Consider the following 15,703-nt stretch of genomic DNA (forward strand, 5'->3'; position numbering starts at 1 on the left):
CCTCTAGTTCTTCTGATGCAATTCTGCATTAGCTCATACAAGCTCTTCCAGGCTTCTCTGAAATTATCCTCTTTGTTATTTTTTTATGACACACTAGCATTCTGTCAGTTGTTCAACAATTCCCCAATTGATGGGTAGCCTCCCATTTTTCAAATCTTAGTCACTACAATAAGAGCTCCTTGTATTTTTGTACAAATGGTTTTCTTTCTTTCTTTTTTTTTTTTTTTTAATCTCTTTGGGGTATAGACCTAGTAGTGATATCCTTGAGTCCGTGGTTAGGTGGTAAAGTGATATAGATTGCATAGTGTATCAGGCTTAGGGTTGGGCAGATTCATCTTTCTGAGTTCAAATCTGGCCTTAAACATTTCCTGTGTCTCTCTCTGGGCAAGTCTCTGTTTGCCTCAATTCCTCATCTGTAAAATGAACTGGAAAAAGAAATGGCCAATCATTCCAGTCTGTCTGCTAAGAAAACCTCGAAAGAGGTCAAGAATCAGACAGGACTAATCTGCTAAACAATTACAATCAGTTCCCCTGGTTTACCACTCCCTAAACAATTACAATCAGTTCCCCTGGTTTACCACTCTGTTTCTTAGCCAGTACCAGATTGTTTTCATGATTACCACTTTATAATTGAAATCTGGTACTGCTAGGCTGCCTTACTTGAACCCCCTCCCCCATCCTTTTGCTTTTCTTGACCTGTTCTTTTTCTAGCTTTATAAAACTTTCCTATTACTGATACCATAATCCCAAACTAGATGTCATCCTGTCCTCTTCCTCAAATCCCTTTTTCTCAAACCCCACATCTAATCATTTTCTAAGTCCTCTAGATTTACCTTTGTGGCTTCTTGCCCCTTCTCTCCTTTGACTAATGCTACCCCTATCCTGCTCTATGTCCTCACCTCACACCTGGACTATTGTAAAAGCTGCTGGTTGGTTTCGTTGCCCCAAGTCTCTCCCTACTCCATTCCATCTTCTATTCTGAAATCAAAGTGATCTTCCTAAATGTCACCTCCCTCTTCAGCTAAAATTCTAGTGCCTCTTATTTTCAGGATTAAATATAAAGTTCTCTGGTTTTAAAGGGCTTTTATAACTTCTCTTGTACCTTTCCATTCTTCTACCTACCACCCTTGCCTCCCCCAGCTGAAACAATGGTCTTATTGTTCCTTGTGCCAGGCACTGGTCCGGACTGGCTGGGCATTTTCATTGACTGTCCTTCATTCCTGGAATACTTTTCATCCTTAACTCTGCTTCTTCCTTGCTTTGACTTTCTTTGAGGTTCAGCAGTAATTCTACTTTTTTCAAGACGACTTTTTATCTTTAATGCTGGTACTTTCTCTGAGTTTTTCCAGTTTACTGTGGATATCTTATTTATCCTGAGTTGTTTGTTTATAATCTCTTTTGTTAAAATGAGCTCCTTGAGGTCTTGGAACCACGGTTTTGCCTTTCCTTGTATCCCTAGTGTTTAGCACAATGCCTAATACCTACTGCTTAATAAATGTATGGTGCTTTTAGAAAGAGTAGATGACCTGTTTAGGATCACAAAGCCAGGGAATCTTTGTGGTTTGTGCAGGGGTTTTGTTTTTGGGTTGTTTTTTTTTTTGATGACTCCTAATCCCAGGCTCTAGCCCATTACACCACCTGTTGCAAGAGTGGGGGAGAGATGATGTTTTGTTCACCGGCTCCCCTTTGTCTTTTGGTTAACATGGAAAATACCAATCCTGGCATTTACCCGTGTCACCATCAGTATTTTTTATTACTTTTACTCTAGTTAAACTGGCTTTCTAGTCAAACTGGCTGCTTCCATGTGTCTTTCTGCACATCATTTTTCTGCTCCATGTCCCTGTATAGGCTTGTTCTTCATCGTTTCTCTACTGCTGTCTCTTGAAATCCTCAACTTTATTCAAGGCTTATCTTCAGGATTCTCCCTGATCTTCCTCCTCTCTCAAAGTTGTTACTGTTCCCCTTTCTTCTAAAGCTTACTTTGTAGTTACTTATTTTGTTTATATTTTGAATTATCTGTGTACATGTTGTATATATCTTTGGTACAGTGTAACTCCATGAAAGCAGGGAGTATTTTTTTTTTTTTTTTTTTCATTGTGTTACAAATAATCATGATTACTTGTTTTAATTTTTGTTTAGTTGAATGAATTGACACATATCCAATATCCAATTCAGCCTATTCTAAGGTTCAGGATAATCAGGGTAAAGCATAGAATGTGTTCTGGGATGATAGTGAGCAGAAGATACTTTATTTTTCTCTCCCTTGCCTTATGAGTCTTCAGAGCATAGGGCCTCTATCTGAAGTAAAGGAATTAGGTGTGTTTTCAGCACTTATGTGCAGAGCACTAGAGATACAAATAGAAAGCGTATGCTGACCTTGCTCTTGATATACTCACATTTATTGGAGGAGACAACCCTGTATAGGAGGCCTCCCCTGTAAATCAGGAGGGAATGTCCCTTGTATCAGGCACACTATGAAAACAGATGCTAATGTTTTCCTTCTTTAATGTCATTTCCACTAATAAAATTATGTCATTTCTGCTGTTAAACTCATTGATGTTAAGAATTTTGGTGGCAAAAGCTTTTATTTCTGGGCATTTGGTAGCTGACAGAACCCCCCCCTGGAAGACTAGTTGCCAGGGTGCCTTCCTATAGATGCTGTTTTCCAAGATGGTAATGGAGGGTACTGAGGTACTCACGTGGCTCTTGGGGACAAGAGGCTAGGCTACCCCATCAGAATCTGAGGACACGTGGTAGGCAGTGGGTGGTGTGACTTGCTTGGAGCAGAGTATCTTGCTGCTTCCCTCCTAGACTGGTTTGTCTGCCCAGTGTATGGTTAAATGTCTTATTCATATTTATTTCCCTCACAGTGCTCAGCACAGCTGTATTGGCTGATAAATGTTTTAATTCAATTTTAGAAAATGTTATGGAAGTTAATTAATCTCTGTGTCTGTGTGTGTTTTCTATTTTAAAAACTTTTGGTAAAAATACCCAACAACTTTTGGTTTGGTGTGATTAGTTGATTCATATTAGTATTTGATATGGCATTCATTCTAGAATAGCTTATTCTAGTTCTTATTGATAGTTTGGCTTAAATTCCAATTTTGTTAGAGGGTGGACCACATGTCTCTCATCTGGCTTATCTTCTCTAGCCTCACTGCCACCAACCTAATATGGGACTTGGTTACTACCTACCTTGCTGGAGAGTCACAATGGGTTCTTCCATGTTTTCTCTGCTCTTCTCTCTTCTCTCTCCAATCCATCTTTCACCAGTTGCCAGGACAATCCTTATACACAGATCGTATCAATACACTGAATAAAGATACATCAATATCCTTATACACTGGTCATATCAATTCTCTCTCTCCCTCTGCCTGCCATTTTGGACTCTTTGCAGCTCCAGCCTATTTCCACCTGACTTTCCAAACTTATTTTCAATTATTCCTTCCCTATTATACTCCTGCAATCTGGCAGGATTGCTCAATCTGGAGCAACCTTTTTCCCACAGTCTCCAAGCTTCACTATTTTCCTCCTTCCCCAAAATACATGTTTTCCTCCCCTTCTGAATTCGTTGGTCCTTGAATGCCTAGCTTAACCGTTTTCATGAAGCCTTCCCTTATTTCCCAGTTGCTAACCAACTTTTTAGACTTACTATCCCTCTCTGATGTGTTTATTTTTGTAGTCTTGCATATCACACTATTCTCTTAAGCTGCACTCATCTTGTTGAGTGCTTGGATCAAGGTTTATTTCAGCTTAATGTATTTCCTGTCAAGATGCTCTGGAACCAATAGGTGTTTAATCAATGTTGGTTGTTGTTGAGCTGTAACTTATCTTGCTTATGCTGCCTAGGCTGTGGGAGAAAGTAGATGATGAGATACTACCACAGTGTGGCAGCTGCCTTCACCAGAGTGATGGCAGGAAGGTTGGTTGAGAATAATCTTTTTGGTTTCTTTTCTCTTTTCCTTAACTTGTCCTAGACTTACAGATATATCTTTTTACCAGAATGGGTCATGCAATGCTCTGTGGGAATGACAGAATAGAGTCGAAGACTTTGGAATCAAGGACCATTTGAAGATTGTGAGGGATTTGATTTGTCACTTGGTTTTTTCTGACTTTCATTATGTACATTTGAAAACTGACCTAGTAGTAATCTGTTACTTCGAATTTCATTAAAACCCTGAGCATTTTACCACAAAATATCTTCACATACATATCTAAAGACTTAGCCAAACCTTTAAAAATTTTTTTAAAAAAAGTTGGCTATGTCAAGAGATCCATGCTTCTGATAAATTTCTCTAGAAACAACCTTTACTTTTGGGAGGCAGCTTTAGTACAGCAGACAAAGTAGCTCCATTTTAGAATCAGAGGACCCAGGTTCAGAACCTGACTGCCCTTTCTATATGACTTAGATGCTGCCATCTTGAAATGATGGTTCCTTTCATTTCTGAATCACTAATCTTATGATCATTTTCTTTTTTTTTCTTCCATTTTTTTCCCCTTATTATTTTTTTCCTTTTTCATTGCCTCTTCTCCACTTTCCTTTTCTTGATGGTAATTAAAAGCAGGCATGTGAATCCTGAAATCAGAATAGTTGGAGTCAAGGTTAGTTAGTGGATTTTGATTTTGAAGCAGTAGTTATTTGGGGCTAGGGGCTTGCTGGACTTCAAGGAAGTCGATAAGGCCTATTTTTGTTTTTTTTTTTTTTTTTTACATGTAGCTCTTTTGCTTTCTTGCTGCCCATTAGCATTGTTAGAAAGCATTCTTTACCAGATAATTACCCTATTTATTGAATAGTCAGAGGAAAGATAAGTTCAGCCAAATGAGTTCCATTATAAAATTTTGCATTTACTTCTTCAACAGTTTTTATGACTATGGAGATTGTATTTTAAACACTTGTTTCCCATCTCTTTACATGTATCCTAAATTTATATAGAATCATAACAGTGGTTTACTGTTAGAAAAGATAGTTCTAGATCCATTTGGGATATCTAGTAACTGTCTTAAGTTCTAATTATTTTTTTGAATTCCCTGAAATGTTGGGAGAAATGGTAACATGTAAACATTCTATATAATGACATAGACAATAAATGATTAATTCATAGTTTCCTTCAAATCAGGAAGATTTTTTATTTAACAAGCTAAGCTTCAGATAAAACCATTTGTTTTATCATTGACCCAGTTATTTCCAGTTTTAAAAATGTTCCTTTTTGTTTAAAAAGAAAAAAAAAATCTTCCTGACTCACTCCTTGAAAGGACCCTCCTCCTCCCCCTTTGGTTGAGTGAGGATAAATGAGCACAAGATATTCTGTGAGAAGCCTATGATTCCTTTGTCCCTAGAGCTAAGAATGCTGTCTGTGGCAAATTTCATCCAATTCTCTTGTTTTGCAGATGAGATTGAAGCCTGAGGTTAAATGATTTGTTTAATGTCATTTCTTACTACCCCAAGACCCAAAACTAGATATCCTAATTTTCTAGTTCAGTGCTCAGTGGAGTTTTAGTACTCCACCCTGCTACCATCCTATGCCAAATAGCTTATGAATATGGCAGCTTATTTGTGGCCCTGAAAAGGAATTATTTGTGATAGGCAAAATTGAATTCGGTTTACTGACCATACATTCTCATCTACATAATTTCATTTGGCCATCATGAGATTCATGATTAGGATTTCTTACATATTGCTTATTGTCTATAGATCTTATCTGGTTTTATTTATATCAAAATAAAGTACCTACTGTGCATTTGATTAAGCCAGTGTTACCCAGAGAAATGGAATAAGTTTTTGTTTTTGTTTTTGTTTTACCAAAATAAAATATCTACTGTGCATTTAATTAAGCTAGTTTTACCCAGAGAAATGGAATAATTGAAGTTCTTTTTTTTTTTTTTTCGACCATTTGATTAGATTTATTGGCAATCTTATTAATATAAGAAAAACAACTTGAAACTAACAAAGAAGAGGTGAACAATGAAAAAACACAATTGATGCACCAATTTTTTTTTTTTTCCTGAGGCAATTGGGATTAAATGACTTACCCATGTTCACACAGCTAGGAAGTGTTAAGTGTCTGAGATCAAATTTAAACTCAGGTCCTCCTGACTTCAGGGCTGATGCTCTATCCACTGCACCACCTAGCTGCCCCTGTGATTTTTTTTTTTTTTTTAAGGGTACCTTAAATATATGCCATCATTCAGTTAATATTAAAATCATATAGTCTCTTTTAAAAAAAAGAATGCTGCCTTTGCATTCTGCTCAGGTCTCTTACGAAAAGGCCAGAATTCGGGTGCTGACTCTAAATGGTCATTGGGTGGGCTGGCCAGTCCGCCTTCTTTCCTTTTCTGTCTGTTTCTGCTTCTTTCCCTAGGTCCGCCCGAGGTCAGAAATTGCCAGTAAGAGTAAGACAAGAGGAGGAGCAGCAGGGTGAAACTGACACAATTCTGGTGAGTTTCACTTTGCTGCTCCTCCTGATACTCAGGGAAAGAACTGTGGCCTCTTGTTGGAAAGGCCACTTGCAAATGTGTCCTGAAGATGAGATGCTGCTGGTGTTCTCTAAAGAATGACTTACTGTTGGCATGTGTCCTTCTTACTCTAGTCTGCGGCTGCGCTTTGTGTTGGAGTTGGAAGTTTTGCTGATCCAGAGGACCTCCCTGGGCTGGCACATTTTTTGGAGCACAGTAAGAGATTTTGTTATAAGATGCCAAAGACTAGTTTTTAAGTATATGAAGTTAGCCAACTCTCTTAAATTATAAGTTGCAGAGAAGCTCCTGATTTGTGTTAGTAAAGAAGTTTCTCAACTGAGAGTTAGTGTGATGAAAACACAAGTTCAGTTTAAAAAAAAATTATTAATTCATTTAAAATTCAGATTTACTACTGGGTTGGTAGAAAAAATGCCAATTAAGGAGGATTATCATGTATTTAATTTAAAAAGACTATCATGAAAATCTGGTTTCTGATAACTAGGAATTTATGGAAGACAATAATGAATGATTTGCCCTCTAGATGCACAGGTTAGCGGAGATAAAGGGGGACATGTGTTTTGTGTAAACTTTGTTTTAGCTGAAAATTATCTTAATATGGGTCTATTGACTTCTTCTTCCCCCCCCCCCCCAGGCTGGGGTTAAGTGACTTGCCCAGGGTCACACAGCTAGAAAATGTTAAGTATCTGAGACCAGATTTGAACTCGGGTCCTCCTGAATTCAAGGCTGGTGCTCTATCCATTGCGCCATCTAGCTGCCCCCGGGTCTATTGACGTCTTGTTGTAGGGATATCCTCTGAAAATGAAGCTTTCTTTCTTTTCCTAGTGGTTTTCATGGGCAGCCTGAAGTATCCGGATGAGAATGGGTTTGACGCTTTCTTGAAGAAACACGGGGGGAGTGATAATGCCTCAACAGACTGTGAACGCACAGTCTTCCAGTTTGATGTCCAGAGGAAATACTTCAAGGAGGCACTTGATAGGTAACTAATTCACTTCAGCAGGATGAGCTGAAGGCATGTGCTTTTCCTGTCATAGCTGAAATGTCACCTTGTTCTGTTCCTTCCTCTACTGAGAGTTGGCATTTTATAAAAATATAATCTCATTTGTCCCTTTAAGAGTTATAAGATACTATGTTTCTATTGAATTATCTCAAGATCATTGAGATCCTTTGGGATAAGAAAAGAGTGTAATAACAGAAAGTGACTCGTTTGTTTTAAAAGCAGATTGTTTCAAAAGAGGTTGTTGAATCACCCTCCTACCTCCTTCGGTAAGATACTGGGTGATTATTTGTAACATCTGGCTGGGAATTCTTGTATGACTTGGACTAGATGCTGCTGAGGTATCCTTTTCAGCCCTCTAGTTTTATGATTCTCTGAGGGGATTTTTAATCTTTAAATGTGATCCTGAGATGGATCTTTTTAAAGAGATGGTTTGTTTTTAAAGTATTCAAGTGAGATCATTAGCCCCCTCTGCATGGATCGCTATTGGTCACACAAGGTTCCCCTGACTCTTTTTTTTTGCTTTAAGTGAGGAATGACTAAATTACTAAATTACCTCTTAAGGATCCTTCCTGCTTTATTTATTTATTCATTCATTCATTCATTCGTTTGTTTGTTTGTTTGTTTATTATAGCTTTTTATTTGCAAAATATATGCACGGGTAATTTTACAGCATTGGCAATTGCCAAACCTTTTGTTCCAACTTTTCCCCTCCTTCCCTCCACCCCTTCCCCCAGATGGCAGGTTGACCAATACATGTTAAATATGTTAACGTATAAGTTAAATACAATATATGTATACATGTCTATACAGTTATTTTGCTGAACACTAAGGATCGGACTTTGAAATAGTGTACAATTAGCCTGTGAAGGAAATCAAAAATGCAGGTGGGAATTCTATGTAGTGGTACATAGTCATCTCCCAGAGTTCTTTTGCTGGGTGTAGCTGGTTCAGTTCATTACTGCTCTATTGGAATTGATTTGGTTCATCTCATTGTTGAAGAGGGCCACGTCCATCAGAATTGATCATCATATACTATTGTTGTTGGAAGCATATAATGATCTTCTGGTCCTGTTCATTTCACACAGCATCAGTTCATCCTGCTGGTCATTTCTTACAGAACAATAACATTCCACAATATTCATATACCACAATTTATTCACCCATTGATCCTTCCTGTTTTATTGGCATATGAAGGACTTTTTTGAAAGATAATTTAGTTCATAGTTTTTCTTGGAGTAGTTCATATGATTGACTTGGCCTTATGAAATCTTGTTCTTTTATTGCCTGTAGAAGTTATTAAGAAGCTCTTGCCGAGTTTGAAATAGTTGAATTCACTCATGGTGCAGACTCTTGTTCTTAGTATGCCATCCAAGTGATTGGAAGGCAACCCCCTTCCTGCTTCCATCTTCACCCCCATCTCACCTCTTCACTCCAGAACATTTCACCAGAATTTATCAGAAAAGTGATATTGCTGGAGAGACTTTGAGGCCTCCCATCTGCAAGTTACCTGATCCTTGAAATAAAAGACTCTGGTGGATCTTATCAATAGTATTACAAGTATAGTAGGAGCTTGGCACTCAGAGTACTAATACTGCAAGAGTATGGCCTATACTTCCCTGGGAAGAGTAGGAGGAGTAGGAGGAGAAGGAAAAGGACTCTTTCATGGAATTTTTTTGAATTCCTCTTAAAAATTTTTTTTTAATTATAAATTTGGCAAACATGAAGATTTTCATATTTTAAAAAGAATAGAAAGGGAGTTTGTAGGTGAATCTGACTCATACATACAGCTTAGTGAAAAAAAAGCAACCCATATTTATGAAGTTTAGTTGAAGGGGCAATATGGTATAGTTGAGAATTTCCCTGTTTTAATGATTGGACAAAGTCTAATAGATCTACCAGCATGCAGACTTATAGTTCATAAGTATCTTTAAATATATTGTTAATGAGGTTATTCAGGTCAGTTTCAATAGATTTCTGATGGAGAGAGCCATCTGCATCCAGAGAGGACTATAGAGATTGAGGGAGAAAAAATTTGGAATACAAGGTTTTGCAAAGGTGTAAATGTTGAAAACTGTATTTGCATGTATTTTGAAAATAAAAAGCTATGAAACATAAAAATACATTGTGAAATTTAAAAAATGACCAGGTTGTGTTTAGGAGGAATTATAATATTATTACCTGGCTTATGTTTCTTGATCTTTTTATTATCTGAGAACTACTTTCCCTGAGATTTATTAAACAATGTCACTAATATGTTATTGATCTCAAATTAATGCTTTGATTAGTTATAAAACATTTTGTGATCTTGAGATCAAAGTGAGTGTCTAGAGCAGGGGCTCTCAAACTACGGCCCTCGGGCCAGAGTTATGGCAAATAGGCTGAGGGACGGAGACAGTGTGAGTTTTTGTTTTTGCTATATAGTCCAGCCCTCCAACAGTCTGAGGGACAGTGAACTGGCCCCCTGTTTAAAAAGTTTGAGGACCACTGTTCTAGAGCCTTATTTAGGTCTATCTGGGCATAGGAAAGACAATGTGGCTTAGTGACCTTGGAATCAGGAAAACCCAGCTCTGGTTTTGTATTTGCTCAGTACTGGCTGTGTGGCCTTAGATAAGTCCCTCACTCACTCACTGTCCAGGTGGTTCTCTAAGGCTGGAAATTGCAGAGCAAACTTGATGGGCTTTGGCAGAGATTTTCCATGTCAGGTCTTCTCTCACTTTCTAGGTGCATTAGAGTCACCTGATAGGTGGACACTGATAAGCAGACTTTTTTTTTTTTTTTTTTTTTTTAAGGCAGTTAGGGTTATAGTGGGGAGGGTTAGCTAGTTAGTGTTTGAGGTCAAATTTGAACTCAAGTCCTCCTAACTTCAGGGCTGGTGCTCTAGCCATAGCCCCACCTAGTAGCCCCAAAGAAAATGTTCTTAACTGTTATTAATGTGTAAACCCAATTTTTGTTCATTTTTCTCAGGTGGGCACAGTTCTTCATTCATCCCCTGATGATTAGAGATGCCATTGACCGAGAAGTGGAGGCTGTTGATAGTGGTAAGTGATCCAAGTGATTCATGTGCTTAAAAAAGTGGATTCTGAGAATTATACTTGTGATGCTCCACCTGCATTTTCATTGGGTCCACCTCATACCTGAGAAGAAACAAATCTAGTGGCTAGAGAACTTCCTTTGGAGTCAGGAAGATCTGGGTTAGGTCCTGCCTTTGACACACATAGGCACATCTTCAGTGCCTCAGGCATTGGGAGAGAGACCTGCTACCCCTTCCCTGTGTTTTCTGGCACAGTTAGGAAATTCAGTTACATGTGAATGGTGCTGCCCAAGTAAGCATAACAGGAGTGGTGGGCCCGGATGCTCTTCAGGAGGAGAGTCGAGGGATTCATGATTTTCCTTTTTGTGAAGAGCAATCTGAAGCAGTGGTTTGCCTTTCTGTCATGGGCCTTAATGCATTGATGCCCTTCTCAGAAGCACTTTAGGGTTCACTTATTTCGGAGCCAGCTGTGGCCAAGTGGAAAAACACTCTGGGTTTGGATCAGAACTCCAAATTCAGACTCTGCCTCTAGTTCTTACTAGCAGAGAGAATTCGATGAAGCTACCGTTCCTCTTTGGACATCTTGTGCTACCTATTTTACAGAGTGGTTTTGAGGATCAGGTGAGATTGTGTTTGTAAAGCTTTATAGAAAATTCAGCTACTTTTATTAGTATCTTGTTATTTCCCTAAAATGTGAATTATTATTTTTACAGATGAACAAGATGAGCTCTACATTATAAGTAATTGATTTAATTCTCTGTTAGAGTAAGGGGAAAAAATATTTTTCTTTTTTTTTTTTTTTTTTTTTTTTAATATCTTTTGGGTGAAATTTACATGATGTACTTGTGGATCAGGGATATGTTGTGGAAATCAATTCACTTCCATCAGTCAACAAGTACAGTCAGTTCTATTGTAATGATGGTTTTGAAAACATGAATTTGTCACTGGGAAATGAATGTAAACTGTTATTTTTACCTTCTGAATCCAATTCTTCCTGTGCAACAAAAAATTCGGTTCTACACACATATATTGTATCTAGAATTATACTGTAATATATTTAACATATATAAGACTGCTTGCCATCTGGGGGAGGGGGTTGGGGGAGGAAGGGAAAAAATCTGAATAGAAGTAAGTGCAAGGGATAATGTTGTAAAAAATTACCCATGCATATGTACTGTCAAAAAATGTTATAATTATAAAATAAAATAAAAAATTAAAAAAAAAAAACATGAATTTGTTCCAATACGAGAAGTAACATGAAGTTCATGTTTGCTTTTGTGTGATTTCATCTTTGACAAACACTAGGTGAAAACACAGATCTTCACCCAGCTAAGCTGAGCAGTGTGGGGATATATAAAGCACACACATACCCCTCAGACAACTGCCAGCTGCCTCAGTACATTATGCTAAGTTGTGTTTGCCATTCTTTCATATTGGTGAAGTGAACTTTTCTATAAGGAAAAATCACTTCAGATCTCAGGCATTTTTAAACATTTTGGTTCACAAATGTCAAGCAGTTCATCCCAAAGCAAAGCTTTCAATATTGAGGAGATGGCTGAAATAATAAAGGGTTTTGAAAGAAATGAGAGAACATGTGCTTCCTCCTGAGGAGTAGACATAATGGAAGCCATCCAGTGGACTGTCAGAGATAACCAACAAAAAGAAGTGCCCACATGTAGGTTGAATGTTGTGTCCTTTATTCCACTTTTCCCAGAAGCCTCCAAGGTTTTGAATTATGCAGTGGTGATTAGGAATGCATGGGTTGTGTTATGGTACTTAGTGTATGGGCACTGTGCTGTCTGCTGTGAATGTAAAGACAAAAGTGACATATTACCTGCCCTCAAGGAGCTTACATTCACACAGCAAGATGCCACACTCAGAGCTTCTTATTGTGTATCTCCTTCAAGAGCAGTGAATTAACCTAATGGCTCTTCAGCTACAGTCAGTGACCTTGTGGTTTTTAAAATATTTTGATATCCTTATTTCCATATTATTATTTTCCTTTATAATCCTATATTTTATGGTGTGTATCTTTAGTGGAGGAATTGTGGTTTGTTCATTTTCTGGAGCCTACTTTGTTTTGATGGTTTTCCTTTGGGCCCTGTGATGGTCTTTCTGGGATTCTTTGTGCTATGTTATAAAAGTCAGCCTTTAGTGACGTCATTTCTTCATTGATTGGTAACTCCTGCATGTAGTAATATAATGAAACTATGAGGTTTAGAACTGAAAGGAGCCTCCAAGACCAGTGACTCCAGCCTCTTCAAAGAACAGATGGGACCCGAGAGAGACCAAGTGATTTGTGCAGGGTGGGATTGGAACCCAGTTGATCTGCTTCTGAAGACAATGTTCTTTCCACTGTATTATGATCTTGTTTTAGATTAAATTATGTTTAGTCTTCTGGATAAGGCAAATATACGTTATATCCTAAAATGGGCAATATTGAAAATGCCTTAAGAAACCTTGTTTAATAAGAGGTATGAAAAATCACCTTGCTTCCCTGATGGTATCTGCAAAGGGAAGGCATGTCCCATTTGAGCATGAGCCTGTATATGGCACTGGACTCATTACATGGGGGAAAGAAGACAGGCTGCAGTTGGTGGATTTCACAGTGGGGAGAAGGGAGAGACCCTTCGTTTGCTCCCTAGTCACTTCTGGGGTCCTTGCTTGCTAATGGGTATTGGTATCTAACAAGGGTTATGCTTGTACTGAAGATTCTCTGAAATTCTGAGACACAGAGTACATGGAATCTGCTCAATCCCTTCTCTAACTGTGACTTTCCTGATGCCGAGAGTTGCTTCTGTTGAGATTACATGTAGTGTTGTCATCATGGGCTTTTGGGAAGGATCTCTGGCTGTGTTCTCTACTCATCCTTTTTTATGATTCACAGAATATCAACTTGCAAGACCTTCAGATGCAAACAGAAAGGAAATGCTTTTTGGAAGCCTTGCCAGACCTGGGCATCCTATGGGGAAGTTCTTTTGGGGTAAGTTGGGTTCTAAATGGTTTATTTCAGACCTTCTCATGAAGTTCAGGCCCTTTGGGTAGAAAGCTCTTGGACCAACAGGTCCTCACATACCCTAGCTATACCTCTGCTATGGTTTGTTCCTAATGACGGGACCAGGAGTTAGCTTAGTAACAAAATATTTCTGTTTAGTTCCTGCTTGGGAACACTGATGATGGGGGAGTAAGATAGAATGAGCGTGCATGGGGACAGAGCATACCCTCCTTTATGTGGCTCCAATGTTTGACAGAACTTATTGGATGAAGGAACCTGTTCGTTTGTTGTATCATTGTGGCTGGTGTTGTTTTCTTGACTGTGTTGTCACATTCATTCCTGTTAAGGACAGTGTTGTCATTTTTGACTTTGTAGCCACAACACTTCAGACACACAAGGAGCCTCGTGCTTTGGAGTGAACTAAACCTCAGGGCATCTTCTAGTGAGTCTTCTTGACTATTGTGGGAAAAGAGCTTTAGTTTGAAGCTAAACAAGAATGTATTAAATGCTTACTGTGTGGGAGGTGTTGTGTGGTTAGGCCCTGGACGTTGTTATGAATGTCCATTGAAAAAAAATTGACTTTTTTTTTTTTCTTCTAGAAATATTGTTGATAGTTGGCTTTGTGGTTTGTTTTAAACCTTGAGAGAAAATTCATTTCACATATGTGAGGGATAATTCCAGGGACTTTTTCTCTATTTGTTGATAAAGAGCAGTACCTTTTATAATGGAGAAACAGTCTGTTTCTGAGGTCACCTTTAAGTGCTTTAGAGCCTATCCCCTAGAGACAGCAGTGTGTGGTAGAAGGGGGTGCTAGATGCTACATTATTTACTTGTCATGGGAGCTTTTGGTCTGAGTGCTTAAAAGGGAGTACTGTCATGTCAGATTATAGTTCTTACAAAGGAATGATCTGCCCTCATGGGGAGACACTAAAAAAACCATGCAATCCAAGCCCAACCTCCTTCCCCCCCCACCCCGGTAATTTAAAATCTTATGTTTATTTGTTTCCAATCAGTCTGCTACTAATAGTGTTCATAAGTTGTTTGACTTGTTTGTCAAGACGGATGTGACCTGAGAAGGCAATAGGAGGAAGGCTGGAATTAAAAATTCCCTTTTTATAAAGCGCTGGGGGCTCTGCAAGGCCCAGGCTGACCCCAATTTGCTCTCTTCTTTGGAACCTTTCCAGCTGGTTTTGGAAACTGGCAGAGCCTCAGAGAACTGGGGATGTCTTAGAGAGGACCCAGGGGACAAATTCTTCACTATAGAATGTCTAGTGGCCAGGATGGGTGAGGTTCTGGCTCATTCAAAGGAGTTTCGTTACTGAAAGACCAAAAAGATCCTTCCAGTTATACCTGGAATACAGTGCCATGGAGATAGCTCCATGAGAAGCCTTTTGTTCCCTCCAGGCTTCTCACTGAGCTGTCATTTTATCTGGGTTTTAGATGTAGCCATTAGTACTTATTTGGGATCAGAATCCGGCCATTTGAAAGTAAGTTTGTCATATGATAAAAAGTAACATTGCAGCTTAGATTACTGGTTATGCTGTTGACAGTAATAAATAGCTCTTAATGTTTGGTTTCCCGCTTTCTCTATTAGACTGATTAAATGCAGGACAGTTATTTGAGTATGACATTTCTTTGGGTTCATGAAAAATTGGAACATACCAGATTGGTGTTAAGACAGTATCTTAGCAGTCTGTTATTACTCGACTCACTTCTTCATCTTTCCTAGGGAACGCAGAGACCCTCAAGCATGACCCGAAAAGGAACAACATTGACACCCATGCCAGACTTCGAGAATTCTGGCTGCACTATTACTCTGCACATTACATGACCTTAGTGGTACAATCAAAAGGTAGGAACATGCAGACAATAACGATTTTAGCCCTGGCTTCAGGATGGGTTACAGGGAAGCAATGGGAAGGTAGGAACTATCTACCAAAGCTACCAGGATCAGTCTGTTTCCCTGCCTTGGAGGTAGAATTGTTTGTCTCCTGCAATACTGAATTTGATGAAATAGAGAAATTATTTGCCAAATCATCCTCCAGTGCACCTGCTAGGACATCTGCATTAACTTGAGCCCATGTGGCCCCTGGTAGGGGGAAAGAATCAGTAGAGTAAACACAGGTGGAATCGCATTTTTCTCTCAGGATAGCAAACTTCCCCATGAGATGTGCCTCGACTCCATGCCCTCTCCAGATATTCCTCA

General features: G+C 38.7%; 1 protein-coding gene across 3 annotated transcripts in view; it reads left to right on the top strand.

The window, feature by feature from the left end:
• NRDC (nardilysin convertase) overlaps positions 1-15,703 on the top strand; it is a 60,654-nt gene that overhangs the window by 13,520 nt on the left and 31,431 nt on the right. Inside the window, exons 1-7 of one of the 3 annotated variants that reach the window (XM_074265945.1) lie at positions 3,855-3,922; positions 6,360-6,435; positions 6,588-6,669; positions 7,297-7,450; positions 10,436-10,509; positions 13,390-13,485; positions 15,227-15,349. In XM_074265945.1, the coding sequence (XP_074122046.1) occupies positions 3,867-3,922; positions 6,360-6,435; positions 6,588-6,669; positions 7,297-7,450; positions 10,436-10,509; positions 13,390-13,485; positions 15,227-15,349 (661 nt within the window). In that variant the 5' untranslated portion in view covers positions 3,855-3,866. Of the gene's footprint in view, positions 1-3,854; positions 3,923-6,315; positions 6,436-6,587; positions 6,670-7,296; positions 7,451-10,435; positions 10,510-13,389; positions 13,486-15,226; positions 15,350-15,703 lie in introns of those variants that run through there. The other 2 variants (XM_074265943.1, XM_074265944.1) reach the window with 2 other exon arrangements.

The sequence above is a fragment of the Sminthopsis crassicaudata genome, chromosome 4, assembly GCF_048593235.1.
Source record: "Sminthopsis crassicaudata isolate SCR6 chromosome 4, ASM4859323v1, whole genome shotgun sequence".
Taxonomy (NCBI): Eukaryota; Metazoa; Chordata; class Mammalia; order Dasyuromorphia; family Dasyuridae; genus Sminthopsis; species Sminthopsis crassicaudata.